The sequence below is a fragment of the Chiloscyllium plagiosum genome, unplaced genomic scaffold, assembly GCF_037043375.1.
Source record: "Chiloscyllium plagiosum isolate Xiang-an unplaced genomic scaffold, Cpla_swu_hap1 HiC_scaffold_13, whole genome shotgun sequence".
Lineage (NCBI taxonomy): Eukaryota > Metazoa > Chordata > Chondrichthyes > Orectolobiformes > Hemiscylliidae > Chiloscyllium > Chiloscyllium plagiosum.
Window position 1 is genome coordinate 32,505,905 of NW_028270151.1, and position 26,212 is coordinate 32,532,116.

The 26,212-nt window shown below is 41.1% G+C and overlaps 1 protein-coding gene across 1 annotated transcript; it reads left to right on the forward strand.

The window, feature by feature from the left end:
* The first annotated feature begins 784 nt into the window (after positions 1-784).
* Positions 785-24,752, forward strand: LOC122547944 (receptor-transporting protein 3-like). Its single transcript, XM_043686505.2, has 3 exons — positions 785-916; positions 4,049-4,225; positions 24,006-24,752. Exons 2-3 carry the CDS (start codon positions 4,053-4,055, stop codon positions 24,325-24,327), a joined length of 495 nt encoding a protein of 164 aa, XP_043542440.1. The 5' UTR covers positions 785-916; positions 4,049-4,052; the 3' UTR covers positions 24,328-24,752.
* Positions 24,753-26,212: the final 1,460 nt, after the last annotated feature.

The following is a 26,212-nucleotide window of genomic DNA, read 5'->3' on the forward strand; positions in this document are numbered from 1 at the left end:
GATTGTAATGTCATTTCTTGAATCACAAATGATGTGGATCAACTATATACAAATTAAGCATTAAACTTTTACTTTACAAAGAGGAGGCAGAAACATTGACCAAAAGATCTGAAGATCTAATGTAATATCGACCGTAATAATCTATAAATACTTTATATTTGGTCTGAACTAAAGAAGAGTTTACAAAGTTATTTATTGTTTGACCATCTCATAAAACTCCCAAGATTTTATTTGTTTTGATTAAAAACTGTAAATACAAAGAGCATGAACCAATGTGTCCACAATTTCAGCAAAGAAGTCAACAGTGAGTCTGCAGTTCTTTCCAATTTTGCCAGCAATGTGTTTAAAAAGATTCAATTTCCTACCACTACACAAAATGTTAAACTATTTTCCCTTCTACCAGACACAGGAGGCACCTACATCACTGGAAATCCCTTCTGTAAAATCAACGGTTACTGAAGGTAATCTGAGGCCCAGGGCCTATAGGGAACACAGATAAACAATGTGATATTCTGGAAAATTTTAATACAATCCATGTTTCACATATTGAAATCAAATTAAAGTAAAATTGTGCAGAGTGCTAAAATGCAACTGGCTGATCACGTTAGGGTTATTCCCAATGTTATTGAGTTTTGCTATGATGGTATTAATTAAATTCTTATAATCTTTCAGGATTGCTTAGGAGAGAGTCACAAAAGTGAAATTAGAATAAGTCTACAATCATGTGATTTCTTGGAAATGACATAAGAAAAGTGAAACCTATCATGTTGTTGATAAACTCCGCCTCACTGAATTGCATACCTAAAAGTCGACAACTCTTTGCCACAATAAAATACTTAACTGTTTTCTATAGTGAAAAGAATTTGCTTTCTGATCAAGCTGTTTTATTGCAGGGGAGAAACGTATTGTCAAAAAGGTAAAGGCTTCTGTTATTCCATGGAATTGTATTTATTTGATTATGTGTGATTCTTACTTCAATTCCTCTATCTGAGCATAAACAGAAAGGCTTACCTCGGTCTGTTTAGAGGTGCTGTTTCATTGCATCGAATGTCTACAGATTCCTAGGGTGTACATGCCAGCCGACCTGCAAGAGCCCAGTTCTGGAATGCGTTGCTCCAGGAGCACATGCAGCTCCTTTCATCTCAAATGCAGTCCTCAAACTTTTTCAGTGAGATTACCTTATAATGAGAAGGCTAAAAAAATTAAATCAAGTCTAATAAGAACTATGTCTTTTACTGTGGACAAACATTCTTTTGCACTTAATGGTTTCAAATAATTACTTTTCTGAAAAATATGATTATACTGTAAGTAAACCTATTTGAATGGTATGGCAATACTATAGTTATAGATAATGTCTTTGGTTTGAGGAACAGGGTTTAAACTTCTGACAATTATAATTTATAACAAAGCTGTGAAAATAATTTTTTCTATGCACCTGTGCAGCTTTTTATTACTAATTGTATAGCTGTGAAAATTGTAATTCTATGCATTTTAAGTTGCAGTTTTTCTTAAAGATGACTTTGCTGACAAAAATTATAGGAATAAAATTCCACATATTACAAAACATATTAGTAAAAAACACAGAAAAAATGAACACTGAATGGACTGGGCAGAGTAGATGTTGGGAAGATGTTTTCATTGGTAAGACAGACTAGGACCCGAGGGCATAGACTTAGAGTAAAGATCTTTTATAACAGATATAAAGAGGAACTTCTTCAGCTAGAGAGTGTCGAACCTATGGAATTCATTGCAACAGAAGGCTGTGGAGGCCAGATCATTCATTGAGTATATTTAAGACTGAGATAGATAGGCTCTTGAGTATCAAAGGAATCAAGGGTTCAGAGAGAAAGCAGCAAAATGGGGTTGAGAAACTTATCAGCCATGATTGAATGGTGGAGCAGACTTGATGGGCTGAATGGCCTAATTTCTGCTCCTGTGTCTTATGGTCTTATGGAATTATTTCAGTTACGTATGTTTATGCATTTATTCAAAATGTTAATGCGTTGTTTTACATTAAATTAATATGCTTATACATAATTCAGGCAAATTGACACAAACCTGAACAATAAATATTCTACAATTCAAAAAGAAACAAAAAAATGTAAAAAATGTCAATAAAATTAATATCTCAGATAGGAATAAATTACTGCAGATGCTGAATCTGTCCTGAAAACAAAAAGTGCTGGAAATCACAGCGGGTCAGGTAGCATCCAGAGAGAGGGCAAGCTAACATTTCGAGTCGATGCTACCTTCAGCGTTCATGAAGAGTCATCTAGACTCGAAATGCTAGCTTGCTCTCTCTCCATGAATGCTACCTGACCAGCTGCAATTTCCAGCATTTTTTGTTTTCAGTGATAAAACAGACAGTGATTTCAACTTGAATTAAATTTTTCAGCTCTTTTAATTGATACATAAATGCAATGCAGTATTTTATTTATAATACATAAAAATTTTGCATTTGAACTAAATACTTGGCAACTTGCTGTGCATTAGGTTTGAAAATGCCATCATTTCTTTGTGACCACCATTCTATGTTTTTTTTAATAATAAAAATACTGTTTAGATAAAAATGATTGCTGTCCCCTGCTCTAGGATTTTGTAATCAGGTTCTCCAGTGCTCCCCTTTTATAGAACTCTCTTGAATCAAAGCTTCCAACCGAATCTGCATTTTGCACTTTTGTTAAAGGTGACTCTACTTCAATTGCCACAAATACAGTTAACACAATTGTGTCATAGGCCAATCCAAAAGCCCCTTCCTTCACTTTAACAATGTTATGTCCCTCTTACTTCACTTCTCCCATACAGATTGACTACTGGCCCATCCCACATTTCCTTTATGTTTACATAGGAAAATTGATAAATAATTCCAACAAAGGGAGACCCTTTGAGTGGCTATCCCCATCTTTTTGAGGAGAAAGCAATGGAAGTAATTGGTATTCATTTTTCCTTTATATTCAATGATACTGACAACAAAGAGAACATTGGGAATTGGGATACATTTTCTCCAATTTCAGCCAATTTCTCTGCATAAACCTTCATCCTCCCCAGCATTACTTGCAGCTCACTTTCTTACTGCCAGATACAGGGGATCAGTGGATAACCAATTAATCCCACTCCCTTTCCACAATCTTGTACCTTATATCCTTTCAAGAAGTCAGCCAATTTTTGTTTTGAATGCCACAACCGAGCCTACTTCTATCATTTTTATACACAATAACGTGCTGTGTGACAAAAGAAGCCACAGAAAAATAAATCAATAAAACTGACTAAATCTGAGACTTTCAGCCTCATTGAAATATTTAAATTGTCAACCTGCCACCTGGTACTGAAATGGCTGTCTACTCTTAGTTCCATCGCTGTTAATTCTGAAAGTGAATGGTTTTGAGTCAGTATTGAGATTTTAAAATCTGATTCAAACCCAATCGCTCCATTTTTAGCAGTTTGTTCTTATTTACTCTAACATTAGGAATTGCTTCAGAATCACTGAGCAAATTAAAAACTGAATAGGAGGGATATCCAGTGAATTCGAAACAGTGGCTATGGTTAGCACTACTGCCTCGCAGAACCAGGGATGTGAGTTCGATTCCACCCTCGGGCTACTGCTGTGTGGAGTTTGCACATTCTCCCCATTACTGTGTGGGTTTCCTTCGGATCCTTCAGTTTCCGCCCATAGTCCAAAGGTGTGCAGGTTAGATGGATTAGCCATGCTAAATTGCCCAAGATGCCAGAGAAATGGCACTGCCAAAGACTTTCAATTCTCCTGTCCTTTATTCCCTTGATAATCCATTAGTCCTTTATAAAATAAAATCAGTAAGATGTATTTCATGATATTTGGATATATTCATCCTCTGCCTCAGTCATGGAGCTACACTTGTACTGCGTATGTTTCAAATAAATGACAAAAAGCTCTATGGCTACACTGCTCTGACCAAGGTCCCTCTTGGTTTCAGCTGTCTACTGAGAGTGCGGGATTGGTTAATTTAAGCACTGCATTTTGCTTAAGCATGTTATGTGTTCACACAACTTTTTTTTAATCATATAACATTAGAAAAATGGCACGAATGCAAAGAACAAATCCTTGGATTGACACATTCTCTAGATGTGTGGGTGAACTGCAATACACAGACAGGTGGACATTAAATTTCAATTATAAACTTGATGCAAATTTAACTCCATTGCAAAGAGAAGGAGGTTGGAAAGTTTATACAACATCATCATTTGGCAGGTAAGAGATTATTTATTTGAAGATCAAGTATACAACTTAGACACCAGAAACCTGTTCGATGTAAGATAAATGGTGGGCCCAGTTACCACCTGTAAACAAACAATTAAACTTCAATTAAGGTATAATAAAATTACAATAAATTGAATTGCAGCACGTGCACCCACAAACCTTTGTTATGTGGAGCCTCAAGATCATCAAGAAGGTCCCTATGCAACTCTGTTTTGCTGACAAATACGTTCTATGTCAAAAAAAAGGGACACTGTAAATATTTGAGAAAATTATTTATTTTTCAATCTGCTCACTATTTATAATTGCTGGATCTTACGCAGTAAAAGGCACTGAAAAGGTCTGGAAGATACCTGTGGGGAAAATGTATTTATCCTTTCCCACTTGGCATGTTTTCTTCAGATGAGTGCGACACAGTCTGCCACATCATCAATGCAGTCAAACATGCTTTCTGTACTTTTATTCAGCAGTGCAAACTTCTGCAGAATCTCTTTGGTCTTTGCAATTTCAGCTTAGAAAGGTGAGCAGCCAGGCATTCAACAGATTTTTCAGCTATACTTGCAGGGTTTAGCATAGAGATATATATGATGATATCAAATGATAGCTTGCCCATGATTCCATGCTGTGGCATGGGCTAACACAGCTCCAAATTTGTTGGTGTGGTCAGATGACAAGTTGGAATGAGATTGGCTAATCCAGAGTTACAAGTTGGAATTTCACCTTATCCTGGGCATCTTTTGACTAGATTGACTAGTTCTGAGGAAAGGTCCTAAAGAGAGAGCTAAGAATAGCCAGGAGGGGACATGAGAATAGACAATAGATGCAGGAGTAGGCCATTCTGCCCTTCGAGCCTGCACCACCATTTAATATGATCATAGCTGATCATCCTTAATCAGAAGTTGTTGGCAGATAGGATCAAGGAAATCTCTAAGGTTTTCTATAGGTATATCAGGAATAAAAGAATGAATAGAGTAAGATTAGGGCCAATCAAGGATGGTAGTGGGAGGTTGTGTGTGGAGTCAAAGGAGATAGGGGAAGCGACAAATGAATACTTTTCGTCAGTATTTCACAATAGAATGGTCGAGGAGAATGCTGAGACTAGATGGGATTGACGTGCATAAGGAGGAGGGGTTAGCAATTCTGGAAAGTGTAAAAATAGATAAGCCCCTGGGCCAGATGGGATTTATCCTAGGGTTCTCGGGGAAGCCAGGGAGGAGATTGCCGAGCCTTTTGCTTTGAACTTTGGTCATCATTGTCTGCAGGAATAGTGCCAGAAGACTGGAGGATAGCAAATGTTGTTCCCTTGTTTAAGAAGGGGAGTAGAGATAATCCTGGAAATTGTAAACCTGACAGTCTTACTTCAGTTGTGGGTAAAGTGTTGGAGAGGCTTATAAGAAATAGGATTTATAATCATCTAGAAAGGAATAAGTTGATTAGGGATAGTCAATGCGGTTTTGAGCCTCACAAAACTTATTGAGTTCTTTGAGAAGGTGACAAACAGATAGATGAAGGTAAAGCAGTTGATGTTTATATGGATTTCAGTAAGGCATTTGATAAGGTTCCCCACAGTAGGCTATTGCACAAAATATAGACGCATGGGATTGAGGGTGATTTAGTGGTTTGGATCAGAAATTGGCTAGTTGAAAGAAGACAGAGGGTCGTTGTTGATGGGAAGTATTCATCCTGGAGTTCAGTTACTAGTGGGATACCGCAAGGATCTGTTTTGGTCTGCTGTTGTTTGTCATACTTATAAATGAGCTGGATGAGGGCATAGAAGGATGGGTTAATTATTTTGCGGATGACCTGAAGGTAGGTAGAGTTGTGGATTGTGTTGAAAGATGTTGTAGGTTACAGACAGACATAGAAAGGCTGCAGAGCTGGGCTGAGAAGTGGCAAATGGAGTTTAATATGAAAGGGTGTCAGGTGATTCACTTTGGAAGGAATGCAGAGTACTGGGCTAATGGTATGATTCTTGGTAGTGTAGATGAGCGGAGAGATCTCAGCAGCCAGGTACATAGATCCTTGAAAGTTGCCACCCAGGTTGATAGGGTTATTAAGAAGGCATACGGTGTGTTAGCTTTCATTGATAGAGGGATTGTGTTTCAGAACCATGAGATCATGCTGCAGCTGTACAAAGGTCTGGTGCAGCCACATTTGGAGTATTGTGTACAGTTCTGGTCACTGCATTACAGGAAGGATGTGGGATCTTTGGAAAGGGTTCAGAGGAGATTTACTAGGATGTTGCGTGGTCTGGAGAGAAGGTCTTATGATGAAAGGCTGATGGATTTGAGGCTATTTTCATTAGAGAGAAGGAGAGGTGACTTAATTGAGACATATAAGATCATTAGAGGGTTAGATAGGTTGGACAGTGAGAGCCTTTTTCCTTGGTTGGTGATGGCCAGCACGAGGAGACATAGCTTTAAATTGAGGGGTGATGGATATAGGACAGATGTCAGAGATAGTTTCTTAACTCAGAAAATAGTAGGGGCGTGCAACGCACTGCCTGCAACAGCAGTAGATTCACCAACTTTAAGGGCATTTAAATGTTCATTGGATACGAATATGGACAAAAATGGAATGCTGTAGGTTGGATGGACTTCAGATAGGATCCACAGATTGATGCAACATCGAGGGCCGAAGGGCTGCAATGTAATGTTCTATGTTCTATGTCACTGGAGCTGAAACGTTAATTCTGATTGTTCTTCACAGATGCTGCCAGACCTGCTGAACTTTTCCAGCAATTTTCTGTGTTTGATCCAGGACCTGTCTTGCTGACATTATACTGTGAAGTGATTTCATCATCATTGACATTGTTCCTCACCGTAGTCTCCAATTAAATCCTTGAGTACTACTGTATACAGATTTCTTTTGTACTGAGTGTCACGACTCATTGGTGTAGTGCACTGAAAATCAAGCCCCACCATTTCTGGAGTTGTGAAATAAATTGATCAAAGTTCCCAGCTTACCCGAGCAACAAACCCAAGATAAAAGAGAAACCCAACAGATTCTGAACTTTATAAAAGAGAGCAATTTATTGCCAACAGATTGTTTTTAAACCAATGGCAGAAAACGAACATTACTAAATTATAAATCTCTATAATCTAAATTCTTGTATTGACACCAGAATTGGGGGTGTAGTGGACAGCGAAGAAGGTTACCTCAGATAACAATGGGATCTTAATCAGATGGGCCAATGGGCGTGGCAGATGGAGTTTAATTTAGATAAATGCGAGATGCTGCATGTTGGGAAAGCAAATCTTAGCAGGACTTATACACTTATTGGTAAGGTCCTAGGGAGTGTTGCTGAACCTTGGAGTGCAGGTACATAGCTCCTTGAAAGTAGAATTGCAGGTAGATAGGATAGTGAATAAGGCATTTGGTATGCTTTGCTTTATTGGTCAGAGTATTGAGTACAGGAGTTGGGAGGTCATGTTGCAGCTGTACATGACATTGGTTAGGCCACTTTTAGAATATTGCATGCAATTCTGGTCTCCTTCCTATCGGAAGGATGTTGTGAAACTTGAAAGTGCTCAGAAAAGATTTACAAGGCTGTTACCGAGGTTGGAGGTTTGAGTTATAGGGAGAGGTGAAATAGGCTAGGACTGTTTTCCCTGGAGCATCAAAGGCTGAGGAGTGACCTTATAGAGGTGTATAAAGTCATGAGGGGCATGGATAGGGTAAATAGACAAGGTCTTTTCCAGGAATGGGGGAGTCCAGAACCAAAGGGCTTAGGTTTAGGCTGAGAGGGGAAAGATATAAAATAGACCTAAGGGGCAACTTTTTCACACAGATGGTGGTGCATGTGTGGAATGGGCTGCCAGAGGAAGTGACAGAAGGAGTTTAATTTAGATCCCTCTACACTCCATTCACCATGACCAGGCCCTCCAAGCCCTCCGTTTCTTCCTCTCCCGACGTTCCCAACAGTACCCTTCCACTGACACTCTCATTTGTTTGGCTGAACTGGTCCTCACCCTTAACAATTTCTCCTTTGAATCCTCTCACTTCCTCCAGAGCAAAGGGATAGCCATGGGCACCCATATGGGCCCCAGCTATGCTGGTCTCTTTATTGGCTACGTAGAACAGTCCATCTTCCGTAGTTACACCGGCACCACTCCCCACCTCTTCCTCCGCTACATTGATGACTGCATTGGCGCCACCTCGTGCTCCCGCGAGGAGGTTGAGCAATTCATCAACTTCACCAATACATTCCACCCTGACCTTAAATTTACCTGGATCATCTCTGACATCTCCCTCCCTTTCCTGGACCTCTCCATCTCCATTAATGACGACCGACTTGACACCGACATTTTTCACAAACCCACCGACTCCCACAGCTACCTGGATTGCACTTCTTCCCGCTATACCTCCTGCAAAAATGCCATCCCATATTCCCAATTCCTCCGCTTCCACCATATCTGCTCCCAGGAGGACCAGTTCCACCACAGAACACACCAGATGGCCTCCTTCTTTAGAAACCGCAATTTCCCTTCCCACATGGTTAAAGATGCCCTCCAAGGCATCTCGTCCACATCTCGCACCTCCACCCTCAGATCCCACCCCACCAACCGTAACAAGGACAGAACCCCCTGGTGCTTACCTTCCATCCTACCAACCTTCGCATAAACCAAATCATCCACCGACATTTTCGCCACCTCCAAACAGACCCCACCACCAGGGATATATTTCCCTCCCCACCCCTTTCCACCTTCCGCAAAGACCATTCCCTCCGTGACTACCTGGTCAGGTCCACGCCCCCCTAACAACCCACCCTCCCATCCTGGCACCTTTCCTTGCCACCGCAAGAATTGCAAAACCTGCACCCATACCTCCTCCCTCACCTTCATCCAAGGCCCGAAAGGAGCCTTCCACATTCATCAAAGTTTTACCTGCACATCCACCAATATCTTTTATTGTATCCGTTGCTCCCGATGCGGTCTCTTATACATTGGGGAGACTGGGCGCCTCCTAGCAGAGTGCTTTAGGGAACATCTCTGGGACACCCACACCAATCAACCACACCGCCCTGTGGCCCAACATTTCAACTCCCCCTCCCACTCTGCCGAGGACATGGAAGTCCTGGGCCTCCTTCCCCGCCGCTCCCTTGCCACCCAACACCTGGAAGAAGAACGCTTCATCTTCCATCTCGGAACACTTCAACCCCTGGGCATCATTGTGGACTTCACCAGTTTCCTCATTTCCCCTTCTCCCACCTCATTCCCAGTTCCAAACTTCCAGCTCAGCACTGTCCCCATAACCTGTCCTACCTGCCTATCTTCCTTTTCACCTATCCACTCCACCCTCCTCTCTGATCTGTCACCTTCATCCCCCATCCCATTCACCTATTGTGCTCTATGGTACTTTCTCCGCCCGCCACCCCCCCCCCCTATTTATCTCTCCACTCTGCAGGCAATCTGCCTCTATTCCTGATGAAGGGCTTTGCCCGAAACATCGATCTTCCTGCTCCTCGGATGCTGCCTGAACTGCTGTGCTTTTCCAGCACCACTCTAATCCAGAGGAAGTGTTGGAGGCTAGTACAATTGCAACATTTAAAAAGGCATCTGGATGGGTATATGAATAGGAAGGATTTGGAGGGATATGGGCCAGGTGCTGGCAGGTGAAACTAGATTGGGTTGGGATATTTGGTAGGCATGGATGAGTTAGTCTGAAAGATCTGTTTCCATGCTGTGCATCTCTATGACTCTATGCCTTTCTTAAAATCCATAGCTCAGGGGTTAGAGCACTGGTCTTGTAAACCAGGGGTCACAATCTCACTGGGGCCTGTTCCAGAAATCTGTTTGTGGGTAGCACAGTGGTTAGCACTGCTGCCTCACAGTGCCAGAGACCCGGGTTCAATTCCCGACTCAGGAATTTGCACATTCTCCCAGTGTCTGCGTGGGTTTCCTCCGGGTGCTCCGGTTTCCTCCCATAGTCCAAAAATGTGCAGGTTAGGTGAATTGACAATGCTAAATTGCCCATAGTGGTAGGTAAAGGGGTAAATGTAGGGGAATGGGTCTGGGTGGGTTGCGCTTCAGCAGGTCCACACAATCAGTTGCCTGAGGCAGGAATTGAACCCTGGTCTCTGGCGCTGTGAGGCAGCAGTGCTAACCACTGTGCCACCGTGCCGCCCATTTGTTGGGCTGAAGGGCCTGTTTCCACACTGTAAGTAATCTAATCTAATCAAAGTCATCTTGGAAATGACTGCCAGACTACTCAGACCCCTTGGCATCATGGTAGCACACAAACCCACCAACACACTGAAACAGCAGTGAATGAACTTGAAAGACCCTATACAGACAACAAGCAAAATTAGTGTCATTTACAAAATACCATGCAAAAACTGTAACAAACACTACATTGGACAAACAGGCAGAAAACTAACTACCAGGATATATGAACATCAACTAGCCACAAAATGACATGGCCCTTTCTCACTAGTATCCTTACATACAGATAAGGAAGGACACCACTTCGACTGGGATAACACATCTATCCTAGGACTAGCCAAACAGAGACACACACGAGAATTCCTAGAAGAATGGCATTCCAACTGGAACTCTATCAACAAACACATTGACTTGGACCCCATTTACCACCCCCTGAGAAAAAGAACAGGAAATGACATCACCGCAGGAAATGACATCATGAACCCAAAGAAACCCAAACATATAAATAGAAAGCAGGAACCATCAGCAGTGCTTCGTCTGGAGCTCGCTGAAGATGTTACCAAGTATGGTGACGAAATGTCTGAAAAATGAACCTTCCAGTTCAGCAAGCAAACCCACATCCGGATAGATAAGGTGAATAACAATGGTCTTTTCCATAGGGTGGAGGAGTTCAAAATTAGGGGACATCTTTTTAAGGTGAGAAGAGAAAGTTTTAAAAAGGACACGAGGGGCAACTTTTTTACATAGAGAGTGGTTTGTGTGTGGAATGAACTGCCTGAGGAAATGGAGGATGCAGGTACAGTTACAACATTTAAAAGACATTTGGATAATTACATGAATAGAAAAGGGTTAGAAAAATATGAGCCAAACACAGGCAAGTAGGACTAGTTTAGATTGGGGATATGATTGGCACGGACTAATTGCACCAAAGGATCTGTTTCCATGCTATATGTCTCCATGGTTATAATCACACTATAGAAAGGATGGGCAACCTCTGGAGAGGGTACAAAAGACATTTATCACAATGATGTTGACTATATTGTACTATATTACCTATAAGGAGAGGATATACAAACTTGTATTATTTTCATTAGAGCATTGGATGCTGAGGGGCGATCTGATAGATGTATATAAAATTATGAGAGGCATGGATAGGCTGGATACTCAGAGTCTTTTCCCTTGGTTGGAAATGTCAATTATGAGGGGCATAGGTTTAAGGTGAGTGGAGGAATGTCTAATGAAGATTTGCAAGGGAAGTTGTTTTACACAGAGACTAGTCAGTGACTGGAACATATTGCCAGGGAGGTGGTAGAAGCAAATACGATAGCAACATTTAACAGGTACTTGGACATATGAACAGGCAGGGAATAGAGGGATACAGACCATATGCAGGTAGATATGATTAGTTTAGAATGGCATCATTTTGGCACAGGCATAGTGCGCCAAAGGCTGTTCCTGTGCTGAACTGTTCTGTGTTCTGTAAATATCATGGTTGGGGAAGGAACAAAAAAAACAAAAAGGTTAGTGAAGCAGAGTTCTGGCCCAGTCCCGATTATGGGTGTCTATAAGATGTTTCCTTCAGTTCCCTCTTGGTTCCTTGGAATCCATTGAGGAGGACACAAGACTGTGAATGCACTACCGTTCAACTTTTCATTCATGGTTCAAGGATGTACTCTTTCAGTACATCTAAAAATGTTTATTCCCTTTTTACTTTCAAGGGAATTTGCAGTGTGTAACTATTGCGAGTGTTCGTTTACTTCTGCATGCAGAGAAAGGATGAGGGAGAGAGACATTTTCTGCTTCGTAGGTTAGATGTTTATGGTTTATTGGCTGAACACAAACTGTTGTTTTCACCCAGGAGCCAATCAAGAAGTTGTTACTATGCTGAGTACTCCTGAATGCACACACATCAGACATTGGATGAAACAAAACCCCATCAAAAGTCTGTCTCTGGCTATACTGCCTTGAACACATACCCATGGAGCATGAGGTCAACTCATAGATACAATGGATTCTAGTCACTTAACCTTTTGTAAAAAAACAACACTGTTACATCTTCTTCACGGTCTCGGTCTCAAGCTGGACCTTTTCCAATTTTTATATTCACAGTCCAAAACGTTAAAGTGGTAATTACACGAGCAAGTCAGTGTTCTCTGTGAAATGTAACATTTAGAGCACACAGTTCTAAATGAATTGTTAGTTGGCAACATTCAATTTTACCCAGCAATAGTGCAGGGTCTTATTGCAAGGTTTTTAATGGATCACTCAGGACAGATCAGGAGTCACTGGAGCCAAGTTGCAAGATTACTTGAGGGGAATAAAATTCGTAAAAGTGTGAAGGAGATAGAGACTCAATTTTAGAGAGAATAGCTGCTACCTTGTGCTACTGAACGCTTCACACTGTGTGCTCAAAAAGGTCATAAAGCAATTGAATAGTTTTGTGCAATATGTGCTCAGAAGACCTAGAAGCATTGAACAGTTAGCAGACAGAACAGTCCATTTTAGGAACGTGGCATTAGCTGGGAAGGCAGCTGAACTACAGATTCTGTCTCGGGGTACTTAGTGAGGAGTTAGGAGTCAAGTTCAGTTGGATAGGTCGAAGTTGTTTGAACAAATTCAGGTTTAACTCCTAGAATTATAAGGCAGCTTAGAGTCAGAATATGAACTCAGAAGAATCCCTAGGAAGCTGAGGAAATGGGATGTCTTAGGGAAATCTATGAGATGCTTGAAAGGAGCCTGTAAAGATTAATACTTCAGTATAACTAAGAAAGTGGGTGTTGAAAGACTCACAAGCTATATTTACTTCATACAACTGAACAAGTTCAGGGCTCAGAGAGAAGGACAAGAAAGTTTTAGCTTGGTGAAGCTAGCTATCAGTGAAAGCCTGGTGTTATGTCTGTGAATGAGTAGTGGAGTGTAGTTTTGGAATCCAAGGGTGGATGAACTCTTGACAGAAGGGTGATCAATCAGAACAAGGGCATTTGGTGAGGCAATCCATATTTGAGCAGCTCTTAAGAAGGAATTTCAAGATCATATTAGCAAAAATGAAGAATTGTTATTCCTTGTGAAGTTTAATGAAATCTGATGATCCAGTGAATCATTAACTTGTGGGAAGAACTGCTGAGAAATTTGTGGAATCTATCATGATCGTACTTGCTATTTAATATGAATTATTCAATTACAATATTTTGTTTATGTTTACCATATGTTAATTCTGGGTGTCAGAAATAAATCATAGACACATTGTACATCACATTAGTGTTTTGTAAAGGATTGGTAGCTGTTCAATCCTGTGAAATCTTGTGGCCTAATTTTTTAGTAAGTCACCTGGATCTCACCTTCATCCACTTTAAAGTATAAATGTTTACTGGTCCCTAGCCAAAGTGCAACATAATTTAGTGATCTCATCCATAACACCCACATCATAACATAAAGGTGACAGTTTGATTTAGGATCATAACACTCAGCAGTGACATTGGTGTTACTAGTTATTTGATTCTAATGAAAGCTGCTTCTTGTTTTGTGCCTCAATAACACTGCACACCTTTAGCAGTGAGTTTGCACGGAAATTCACACTGCTGGTAAATTAAGCATAAATTTTAACTAGTTAATGAATTCAATAAATTGTTGCATTGTTTTCACATCTGTTGATCACAACATCTCTGCTACACAGTTCTCAACTTGTCAGTATCTGGGCAAAGTCTCTTTGCTTGTAGAAAGTGGGGACTGCAGATGCTGGAGATCAGAGTCGAGAATGTGGTGTTGGAAAAGTGCAACAGGTCAGGCAGCATCCGAGGAGCAGGTCTTTTTGCTGTTTCTATATGACCTAAATGAATGGCTTCAAGCATCTTAAATTACATCTTTTTGTTTTAGCTTGAGGTTCATCAAGTGAGTTCTCTTTACCAGTCACACTGATTATGATTGTGAACAAAGTTAAAAATCACACAACACCAGGTTATAGTCCAACAGGTTTATTAGGAAGCCTGAAGGAGCAGCACTCTGAAAGCTCATACTTCCAAATAAACCTGTTGGACTATAACCTGGTGTTGTGTGATTTTTAACTGTGTCCACCCCAGTCCAAATCCAGCACCTCTACATCATTGTTAACTATGGTAGTGTTTTCCATTGTGTCTCTATATTTATAGATTAGCAAATCAGCCACAAAAGCTTTCACTCCAGGAAGCTCACTGATTATCTTGCAAAGTCCACTGGCTTCTTCTAACTCATTCATCTTGCCTCTTTTCTGGTTAGAGACAAAAAAACTGCAGATGCAAGGTAGACAAGCAAGAGTCTGGAAGAAGCCAGGCAGCATTAGGAGATGGAGAAGTCAACGTTTCAGGTGTAACCCTTCTTCAGGTTGACTTCTCTACCTACTGATTCTTTTCTGGAGCAGTAGAAATGCCAAACAGCATGCATAACTATGTGTATCCCATGAATGGCATCCTGAATGCAGTTAGAAAACTATAACTGTCACTCAGCATTTCTTGTCAGTAACTATTCTTCACATCAAAGGTAAAAAGACCTTTAACATGGCAAGTTGTGGCAAACTTTCTTCTATGGCTGCCATGAGTTATTGAGATCTCCTCATAGCTTCATTTGAGTTCCTCTTGCTGAATGCATAGTTTCAGTTTTCACTGCTATCATGCAGCTAATCTTTTCTGTATAAGTTGTTATTTTCTTAAATAGTCCTTTCCTTTCTAACTCATCCATCTTGTCCTTTAGGCTGGACTTGAAGGCAGATGGAACTCTTCTCGGCAGATGCTATGTTGGTCTCACACTCTTATCCACTACAGGATGATATTCACCATGAAGACATTCAAGATCTGCAAAAACATCTGTGTCATCATCTTGAATTGATTTGGCAGTTAATGGCTTAGTGGCCTCCAAAGCATTGCAGATAATTTCTAGTATGTTTGGGGTTATTGGTTTAAGTGTTAGTCTTGCTTCAGCTGAGATATGTGGATTTTGCGAGAGTTCCAGATGTTCATACTTTATATTGAATTGGGCTCTCAATTTCAATTGGCCTCTTGACAAGAAAATCATTTCATCTTAAAGCCTCAACCTAACTTTCAAAGGCTTCATTTTTGGGTCATTACCTTGAGCAATGTTGCAGATCTGTGAGGCTGATAATGTTGCACAAAGAATCTGTGTGCATCTGACACTTTCAGAGACACTTCATGCTCTGCTTCACCATTTTAACAGACATAAACTATTTATCACCTTTAGACCTAGAATTCATAGAATTCCAACAGTGTGGGAACAGTTTCGGCCCAACAAGTCCACACTGACCCTCTGAAGAGTAACCCACCTAAACACATCTTATATTTACCCTGATTAATGCACCTAACCTACACATCCCTGAACACTATGGGCAATTTACCATGGCCAATTCACTTAAACTGCACATCCTTGGATTGTGGGAGGAAATTCATGCAGACACGGAGAAAATGTGCAGACACGGAGAAAATGTGCAAACTCCACACAAGCAATCGCCCGAGGTTGGAATCGAACCCGGGTCCCTGGTGCTGTGAGACAGCAGTGCTAACCCCCGAGTCACCATGCTGCCACCTGTAATGTCAACTTAATAAATACTTCAAAGTAATTTGTCAGAATCATTGGCTGACATCTCTCAAGCAACCATCTTTATGATTTTTCTGCCAGAGTAACTGTGTGCAAACTGAAACCCGAAAGAGCTGTGGATGCTGGAAATCAGAAACAAAAACTGAAATAGAAAAGCTCAGCAGGTCTATACAGCAGCATCTGTGGAGAGAAACCAGAGTTAAGGTTTTGAGTTCAACAATCCTTTCTCAGAATTAACAGCAGCTAGGAAAAAGTTGGTCTTTATGCATGAGATAGGGAGGGGTGAGGTGGAGGTAAGGAGTAAACTGTCCCACCAGCATCTCTGCTTCAAGCTTGCTGCGGTGGTCTAGTGCAGCTCAGCGCAAGCTGGAAGAACAGCACCTCATTTTCCGCTTGGGAACTTCACAGCCTTCTGAACTCAGTATTGAGATCAATAATTGTAGGGCTTGAAGCAACTTCTCCCATGTCCTTACCCCAACTCCCACACACCAGGTCTGCTATTACACACAACCCATTGGTGGCCACTAATTGTTCCCATTAGTAGCTATTCATTCTCCTATGCTGATCATTATTCACTTTTTTATCTGTCCAACTGTTCTTCTCTCTCTTTGGGCTCTATCTCCACCTGTTCTCCTTCACCCCTCTCACCCTATCTTCTGTATTAAAAAAAACCCTTTTTCCAGCGACCAGCAGTTCTGAGGAAGGGTCACTGGATCTGAAACATTAACTCTGATTTATCTCCACAGATGCTGCTCTACAGACCTGCTGAGCTTTTCCAGCAATTTCTGTTTTCAGATGTGCAAAGTGATTCAGCTACTTGCTATTAGAGTAATACTTTCCCCAGACTGGACATGTTTTCCTTTCTTTTGTGTGATGTCCTCCATAATACTTACATCCAGCCCTCTGGCATTAGCAATTTTTCTGGTTCTTCTGCAAATATTTATTCCTTTTTACCAGTATGTTGTGGTTGTGTGGCCTCGAATTTCTCTAAACACAACACAAAGCCTCATCTATTCCCCTTTAATCTGCTCCAGCTGATGATTAACAAACTCTGAGCTTCTGCTATGTCAATAGTTTTCTTCAGGGCAAATGTCTCCTCTCTCAGCAATTGTGCTCTCGCAGTAAAATTTCTTATACTCAAGATAATCCTATATCTGATGAAATAACTTTTCAGTTGTCCAAACTCTCAGGATTTGGCTAGATGGATCAATGTAGTCACATACTGACAGTATCATTTTCTCTTTGAGCTCTGATGGTGATGCTATCTGTAGCATTAATAAGGCTTCAAAGTGTGTCTTCAATGCTTCCAACATCTCTTCCATCTCACTTTGTACACCTCAACAAGATCTCAGCTACAAGAAGCTTGTGTACTTTTGCAGCTAGGAACATGCATGTTTCACTCCACCATTCAGAAGTGATTTTGCATGGCTTAATCCTGACAGAGCTGCAGCAATTCCTTCAGAATGATGGCTCTCCCTCCACAGCATCTATATCATTTTCTACACCTCCTGATTTCCTGGCGCCCAAAGGGGACTGAGGTTTATCACACACTGTCAGAGAAGAGAAGCTCGCTGACTTGTTTGCAACAATGAAGCTGTGTTTTCTGGACATCCCTTGATACTGACCTGCTTTTCAACCTTTCAGCCATGCTTGCTTCACTCGGAAGGTCTCCTCCATCCATTCTAAGAACATAGAACACAGTACAGCATTGGGACAGGCCATTTGACCCACCCTGTCTGTGCTAACCATGGTGCCATTCTAAACTAATCCCATCTGCCTGCACACCCCTCTATTCCCTGCCTGTTCATGTGAATGTCTGCATGCCTCTTAAATGCTGCTATCATATCTGCTTCTACTACATCCTCTGCCAGCACATTCCAGGCACCTACCACCGTCTGTGTAAAACCTTTTCTTGCAAATATCTTTTATACTTTTCTCCACTTGCCTTAAACTATATTTTCACCTAAAAAGACTCCAACTATCCATCCTATCAATGCCTCTCATAATTTTGTATATTTCTATCAGGTCTATCCTTAGCCTCCAACACTCTAGTGAAAACAATCCCAGTTTGTCTAATCTCTCCTTATAGCCAATACTCTCCAATCCAAGCATCATCCTGGTAAATTTCTCATATGCTCTCTCCAAAGATTCCACATCCTACCCATAGTGTGGTGACTAGAACTGCACATAGTACTCCAAATGTGGCTGAACCAAAGTCTTATAGAGCTGCAAGTCTTATAGACTGGCTAACTTTTACACTCAGTGCCCTGACTGATGAAGGCAACCATGCTGTACACCTTTTTTAGCACCTTATCCACTTGTGTTACCACGTTTAGGGAGCTATGAATTTGCACCCCAATATCCCTCTGTATATCCTTAGGGACCTGTCATTTACTCTATATTCTCCTCTTGCATTTGACCTCCAAAATGCATCATATCAAAATTGCCTGGATTAAACTCCATTGTTATTTTTCTGCCCAACTTTCGAACTGACCTATATCCTGCTATATCCTTTGACAACCTTCCTCACTATCCACAATTCTACCATTTTCATATCATTTACAAACGTATTAAAATGGCCATCTACTTTTTCATCCATATCATTTATATAAAATACAAAAAATAGAGATGCCAGCACTAATTCTTGTAAAACACCACTGGTCATAAACTTCCTGTCAGAAAAATACCCCTCCACAATTACTTGCTGTCTTTTATGACCAAATCACTATTATACCCAAATTACCAACTCATGGTCAATCCCATGTGATTTAATCTTTTGGAACAGCCTACTACGGGGCACTTGTCAAATGTTTTATCAAACTCCATGTTCACTACATCCACTGCATACCATCATCCATCACCTTCGGCACGTCTTCAAAAAAACTCAAATTTGTGAAATTAGACCTCCTCCACAAAATGTCATGCTGACTGTCCCAAATAAGTCCATTCTTTTCCAAATGAAAATAAATACATTTGGAATCTTCTCCAGTAGTTTCCCTACCACTGATGTAAGGCTCACCTGCCTATAATTTCCTGGATTATCCTATTGCCCTACTTAACAAAGGAATAACATTGGCTATTCTCCAGTCTTCTGGGACCTTACCTGTGGCTAAAGAAGAAACAAAGATCTCTGTCAAGGCCCCAACAATCTCCTCCCTTGCCTCCTTCAGTATCCTGGAATAGATCCCATCAAAACCTGGGGACTTGCCTACCTTAATGTTTTTAAGACACCCTCTCTCTTATTATCAACATGCCCCAAAATATCAATACACCCCTCCCTAACCTTACCATTGTCCATGTTCTTCTCCTTGGAGAATACCAATGCAAAGTACTCATTATGGTCCTCGACCTCTGGCTTCACGCATAAATTCCCTTCTTTGTCCTTGAGTGGACATACCTTTTCCCTAGCCTCTCTCTTGCTCTTAATATGTAGAAAATACATTATAATTCTTTTTATTCTACTTGCCAAGAATATTCCATGGCTCATATTAGCCTCCTAATTCCTTGTTTAAGTTCCTTTCTACTCCCTTTATGTTCATTAAGAGCCTTGTCTGATTTCAATTTCCTAAAACCCATATATACTTCTTTTTTTCCTTTTTTTAACTAAACTTTCAATATCTTTTATCATCCAGCACTCCCAAATCTTGCCATCATTATCTTTCATGCTCACAGGGTCCTGCTGGTCCTGAACCTTGATCAACTAGCCTTTAGAAAATTTCCATACGTCAGATGTGGTTTTACCTTCAAATAGCCACCAGGAATTTAAATTCTCCAGATCCTGCCTATTACTATTATAATTATGTCTCCTAATTTAACACTTTCACCTAAGAACCAGTCTTATCCTTACCCATAATAATCTTAAAACTTAAGGAGTTATGATCAAAATGCTCCCCCACTGAAACTTGGATAACATGGCCAGACTCATTCTCCAATACAAGGTCTAGTATAACCTCTTCCCGAATTAGACTATCTACATACTGTTTCAAGAAACCCTCCTGACTGCACCTAACAAATTCTACCTCATCTAAGCTCCTGGCACTAAGGGATTCCCAGTCAATATTGGGAAGTTCAAATCACTCACTACAACAAATTTGCTGTTTTTATATCTTTCCAAGATCTGCTTACATATCTGTCTCTCTATCTCCCGGTAGCTGTTGGGAGATCTACAGTCTAACATCATCATAGTAATTACACCTTTCTTATTCTTCAGTTTTACCCATATGGCCTCACTGGTTGAGCCCTCTAAGTAGTCCTTTCTTAATGTAGCTGTGACTTTTCCTTAAACAGGTGCCCACACCTCCTCCCTCACCTCCATCCAAGGCCCCAAAGGAGCCTTCCACATCCATCAAAGTTTTACCTGCACATCCACCAATATCTTTTATTGTATCCGTTGCTCCCGATGCGGTCTTCTCTACACTGGGGAGACTGGACGCCTCCTAGCAGAGCGCTTTACGGAACATATCTGGTACACCCGCACCAATCAACCACACCGCCCTGTGGCCCAATATTTCAACTCCCCCTCCCACTCTGCTGAGGATATGAAGGTCCTGGGCCTCCTTCACCGCCGCTCCCTCACCACCAGACGCCTGGAGGAAGAACGCCTCATCTTCCGCCTCGGAATACTTCAACCCCAGGGCATCAATGTGGACTTCAACAGTTTCCTCATTTCCCCTTCCCCCACCTCACCCCAGTTCCAAACTTCCAGCTCAGCACTGTTCTCATGACTTGTCCTACCGGCCTATCTTCTTTTCCACCTATCACCTTCATCCCCTCCCCCACTCACCTATTGCACTCTATGCTATTTTGTCCCCACTCCCACCCTCCTCTCACTTATCTCTCCATCCTTCAGGCTCTCTGCCTGTAATCCTGATGAAGGGCTTTTGCCCGAAATGTCAATTTTACTGCTCCTCGGATGCTGCCTGAACTGCTGTGCTTTTCCAGCACCACTCTAATCTAGATTCTGGTTTCCAGCATCTGCAGTCATTGTTTTTACCATTGTAGTCCCATGTACTAATCCAGGCTCTAAGCTCACTTGCCTTACCTGATATAGTCCTTGCATTAAGTAAATACACTTTAGCCAGCCCTGCTTGATCTTCCTAATAGAATTACTTGACTTAACATTGACCTTCTCCTCAAATACTCCAATGCTGACTTGCTGCTCTGATTACCATCCCTCTGTCCCCAACTGAAGAACAGGACTTCCAATCTTGCCAAAGTAGATGGCAGTGAAAAGCTGAAGTGGCATTCACAGGAAGACAAGGGGTCTCTTTCAATAAGTAATCAAGCATAATTCAAATGATAAGCATACAAGTTAGCTCGTTGAGCTTGAAGGTTTGTTTTCAGACATTCCATCATCATACTCGGTAACATCATCAGTGAGAGTCTCCGGTAAAGTGCTGGCGGTATGTCCTGCCTCTCTATTTATAGGTCTTGGTTTCTAAAGGTGGGTGATGTCATTTCCTGTTCGTTTTCTCAAGGGAAAGTAGATGGGATCTAGATCGATGTGTTTATTGATGGAATTCGAATTAGAATGCCTGCCTCTAAGAATTCTTGTGCGTGTCTTTGTTTCGCCTGTGTTAGGATGTGTGTCTTGTCTCAGTCAAAGTGGTGTCCTTCTTTGTCTGTATGGATAGAAACTAGTCTTGTCTTTTGGTGACCATTGGTGTTCATCTACCCTGGTGGCAAGTTTCCTTCTAGTTTGTCTGATGTGCTTTTTTACAATTCTTGCATGGTATCTTGTAAATAACGTTAGTTTGCTAGTGGTATCAAATGGATCCTTTAGGTTCAGTGTTTAAGTGTGTTGGTAGGTTTGTGAGCTACATGATACCAAGGGATCTGAGTAGTCTGGAAGTCACTGCTGATCTATCTTTGATATAAGTTAATGTGGCTATAGTTTTTGGTTGCATTGTGTCTGCTTGTTTGGGTTTTGATAGTCACAGGTGAGGTGCCAGAAGACTCGAGGTTGGCAAACGTGATGTCACTGTTTACGAAGGGCGGTAAAGACAAGCCAAGGAACTATAGACTGGTGAGCCTGACCTCGGTGGTGGGCAAGTTGTTGGAGGGAATCCTGAGGGATAGGATGTACATGTATTTGGAAAGGCAAGGACTGATTTGGGATAGTCAACGTGGCTTTGTACGTGGGAAATCATGTCTCACAAACTTGGTTGAGTTTTGTGAAGAAGTAACAAAGAAGATTGATGAGAGCAGAGTAGTAGATGTGATCTATATGGACTTCAGTAAGGCATTCGACAAGGTTCCCCATGGGAGACTGATTAGCAAGGTTGGATCTCATGGAATACAGAACTGGCTCAAAGGTAGAAGACAGAGGGTGGTGGTGGAGGGTTGTTTTTCAGACTGGAGGCCTGTGACCGGTGGAGTGCCACAAGGATCGGTGCTGGGCCCTCTACTTTTTGTTATTTACATAAATGATTTGGATGCAAGCATAAGAGGTACAGTTAGTAAGTTTGCAGATGACACCAAAATTGGAGGTGTAGTGAACAGCGAAGAGGGTTACCTCAGATTACAACAGGATCTGGACCAGATGGGCCAATGGGCTGAGAAGTGGCAGATGAAGTTTAGTTCAGATAAATGCGAGGTGCTGCATTTTGGGAAAGCAAATCTTAGCAGGACTTTTACATTTAATGGTAAGGTCCTGGCGGGGTGTTGCTGAACAAAGAGACCTTGGATTGCAGGTTCATAGCTCCTTGAAAGTGGAATCACAGGCAGATAGGATAGTGAAGAAGGTGTTTGGTATGCTTTCCTTTATTGGTCAGAGTATTGAGTACGGGAGTTGGGAGGTCATGTTGCGGCTGTACAGGACATTGGTTAGGCCACTGTTGGAATATTGCATGCAATTCTGATTTCCTTCCTATCGGAAAGATGTTGTGAAACTTGAAAGGGTTCAGAAAAGATTTACAAGGATGTTGCCAGGGTTGGAGGATCTGAGCTACAGGGGGAGGCTGAACAGGCTGGGGCTGTTATCCATGGAGCATCGGAAGCTGAGGGGTGACCTTATAGAGGTTTACAAAATTATGAGGGGCATGGAAGGATAAATAGACAAAGTCTTTTCCCTGGGGTCAGGGAGTCCAGAACTAGAGGGCATAGGTTTAGGGTGAGAGGGGAAAGATATAAAAGAGATTTAAGGGGCAACTTTTTTACGCAGAGGGTAGTACTTGTATGGAGTGAGCTGCCAGAGGGAGTGGTGGAGGCTGATACAATTGCAACATTTAAGAGGCATTTGGATGGGTATCTGAATAGGAAGGGTTTGGAGTGGTATGGGCCGGGTGCTGGCAGGTGGGACTAGATTGGGTTGGGATATCTGGTCGGCATGGACGGGTTGGACCGAAGGATCTGTTTCCGTGCTGTACATCTCTATGATTCTATAATTGGCAGATTGTGTTTATTAGGTATCCGTTTTTCTTGAAATAGATAATTCAATTGAGTTAATTCAGTTTAAGACAGATTTCTCTCTCTGACAATTTCAAAGTGACATTTCAGGCAGACTGAAGCATTTTCTTCTGGGATACTGAATGCCAGATTTGGTGCCTAACATCTCAATGCCTCCCCCTGCCATTGATAAATCATTTGTAACCTTGCCTCGTATCTTCTAAATAAACATATGATCACAACGGTACAGGGGTCAGAATAAGAGACCCTTTGCTATTTGCTTCCAGCTCCATGATCCTATTGCATCAGAGTCATGGAACTGGATTCTAACCAAGGAATGTTTGACCTACACAGTAAAATTAATATATTGATGATTCCAATGTACGCAAACATATCCTGCACTATCAAGTCATCATCGTAATAGAAAACCAATATCTGAGCACTCTACAAGATACAGACATGGTGAATGTTCTTGGCAGTTCTGCTTAGTAACAAAATCACAATATGATTAAAGCCAATTCAAAACTCAATAGTTAAGAATTAACATTACAAAAACAACCTAAATATACTCAAAAAACTGTCAATTCAATGCATGGAATTTCAACATACAATAGCATTTACCAGCCTCTTCTCCTTTTCAATAGGTTTGAGTGTCCCTGTTCAAATTCATGGTCCTCAGCCCATGTCGTTGTTTTGTTTCATTACCGACTAAAAAGGCACAAAGGAACAGTACTGCTGCGCCCATTCCAACAACGATGTCGAGACTGCTGGAACTCTTTTGAGCGAAAGCCAATCATCAATCAGACCCAAATGCAGAAAGTACTTGATCGACTTATTTTAAAAATCTGTAAAAACTGCTACATGGAAGAAGTACCTGAGCTTGAAAGGAATTTACAATATCGCAAGACCAAACCCCATGAGACATCACTCTGTGAGGCCTGCGAATGGGGTTTATGTCGTATATAAAATTGATGTGGTTGACTGAATTACATCTGGAGTAGAACTTCCACTTTTGATGACAGAAATAAGTTATGATCAAAAATATAATTGAAATCATGCTGATTACATTGTAATTCGATTTACCAATAAAGTATTTGAGCATCACAAACATAAAACCTTCTCAGAGCTAGCACAATCATGAAAGAAGATAACTGTATTTTATTTCAATTAAACACCATTGTTTCACATATTTGAGAGGTGGTAATTTTGTAACTATTGTTACCATTCACTAAAGGTGACAACTGATTAATTACCAAAAATAAGCATTTAAGTGCACCTGAACATACCTTGGAAAATGTAATAAGTTTACTGGTGTACACTTGTTAGCATCTTAATGAATAACATTTTTTGATGTGCTTGTGCGTTTAAGAAAATGTGTGCAATTTCTTGAAACAGCGCAGTGGGTGGAATCACACAATTTTAAATCTTAAACTAGTATAGAAAATCGTGGAAAAGAGAAATGCCGGTGGTTTTGGACACGGTTCACTTATATGGGATCATAAAAAACAGGAGCACAAGTAGACCATCTAGCCCAGCAAACCTGCTCCACCATTCAAAAGATCATAGTTGATCTGATTATGGCCTAAGTCCACTTTCCTACTGGCCTCCATCATCCTTGGATAATTTAGCAATCAGAAATCTGTCTAACTTGAATATATTCATTGCCCTAGTCTCCACTGCTTTCTGTGGAAGAGAATTATGAAGACTAACAACCCTTAGAGAAGGAATTCCTTCTTACTTCACCTTAAATGAGAAGCCCTTTGTTTTAATCTGTGCCTTCTTGCTCTAGGATCCCCCGCAAAAGGCATCGTTCTTCCAGCATTTACTCTATTACGTGTCTTCAGAATCTTACATTTCATGTGATCACTTCTCACTCTTCTAAGCTTCATTGAATAGGGACCCATCTGAAAACTATTACTCTTAAGACAATCTCTTTATCCCAGGAATGCATTCATTAACATCAGCAGAAGAATATGCCAAAAAAAAAATTCTCCCATTGCTTGTTTCTCATACTGAAGATTGGGTCCCAGGATCCATAAGTCATTCGCCAATATGACTTTTTTGTTATTGATCTATGGGATGCAGGCTTCACTGGCTAGACTAGCATTTTGTCCATTCCTAATTACATTGGAAAGAGTGGTGGTAAACTGCCTTTTTGAATCACTCCAATCCTTGGGGTGTTAGGACACCCACATTGCTGTTAGGAAGGGACTGCCAGGATTCTGATTCATTGACAGTGAAGGAAAGGTAATATAGTTCCAAGTCATGCAGGAACAACCAGATCTACTATGATTTCAATGGTAGAGCAGACTTATGGGTCAAATGGCCTCATTCTATGACTTATGAATCATAAAGCACAGAAGAGGCCCTTTGATCCATCAAGTCTGCTCCAAACAAATCTACACACACCCCACTTTCCAGCACTTGGCCCATAACCTTGAATATTATGAAATTTCAAGTGCTTATCCAAGTACTTTTTAAAGGTTGTAAGATTTTCCAGCTCAATTAACCTCCCAGGCAGTGCATTCCAAATTGTGCTTTTATGGCTTGGTTGACATTTTATTTTCACATAACTCAATAGGTTTTTCCCAGCCAATTGAATTTTCACTATATTTCTTCATTAATTAAAATTGTTGAGTTTCTTTTTACTTACAGACACATTAACACCATTTTACAGCTTCTGGTTCCCAATATAATCCACATAAATTTCCATGAAGGCCTTTAACAAGTTGCTAAACAGGAGGCTGCTAAATGAGAAAATAACCCATGGTGTTAGGGGCAGGGTACTAGCATAGATAGAGGGTTGGCGACTGGCAGAAGGCAAAGATTGAGGATAAAGTCGGTTTCTTCA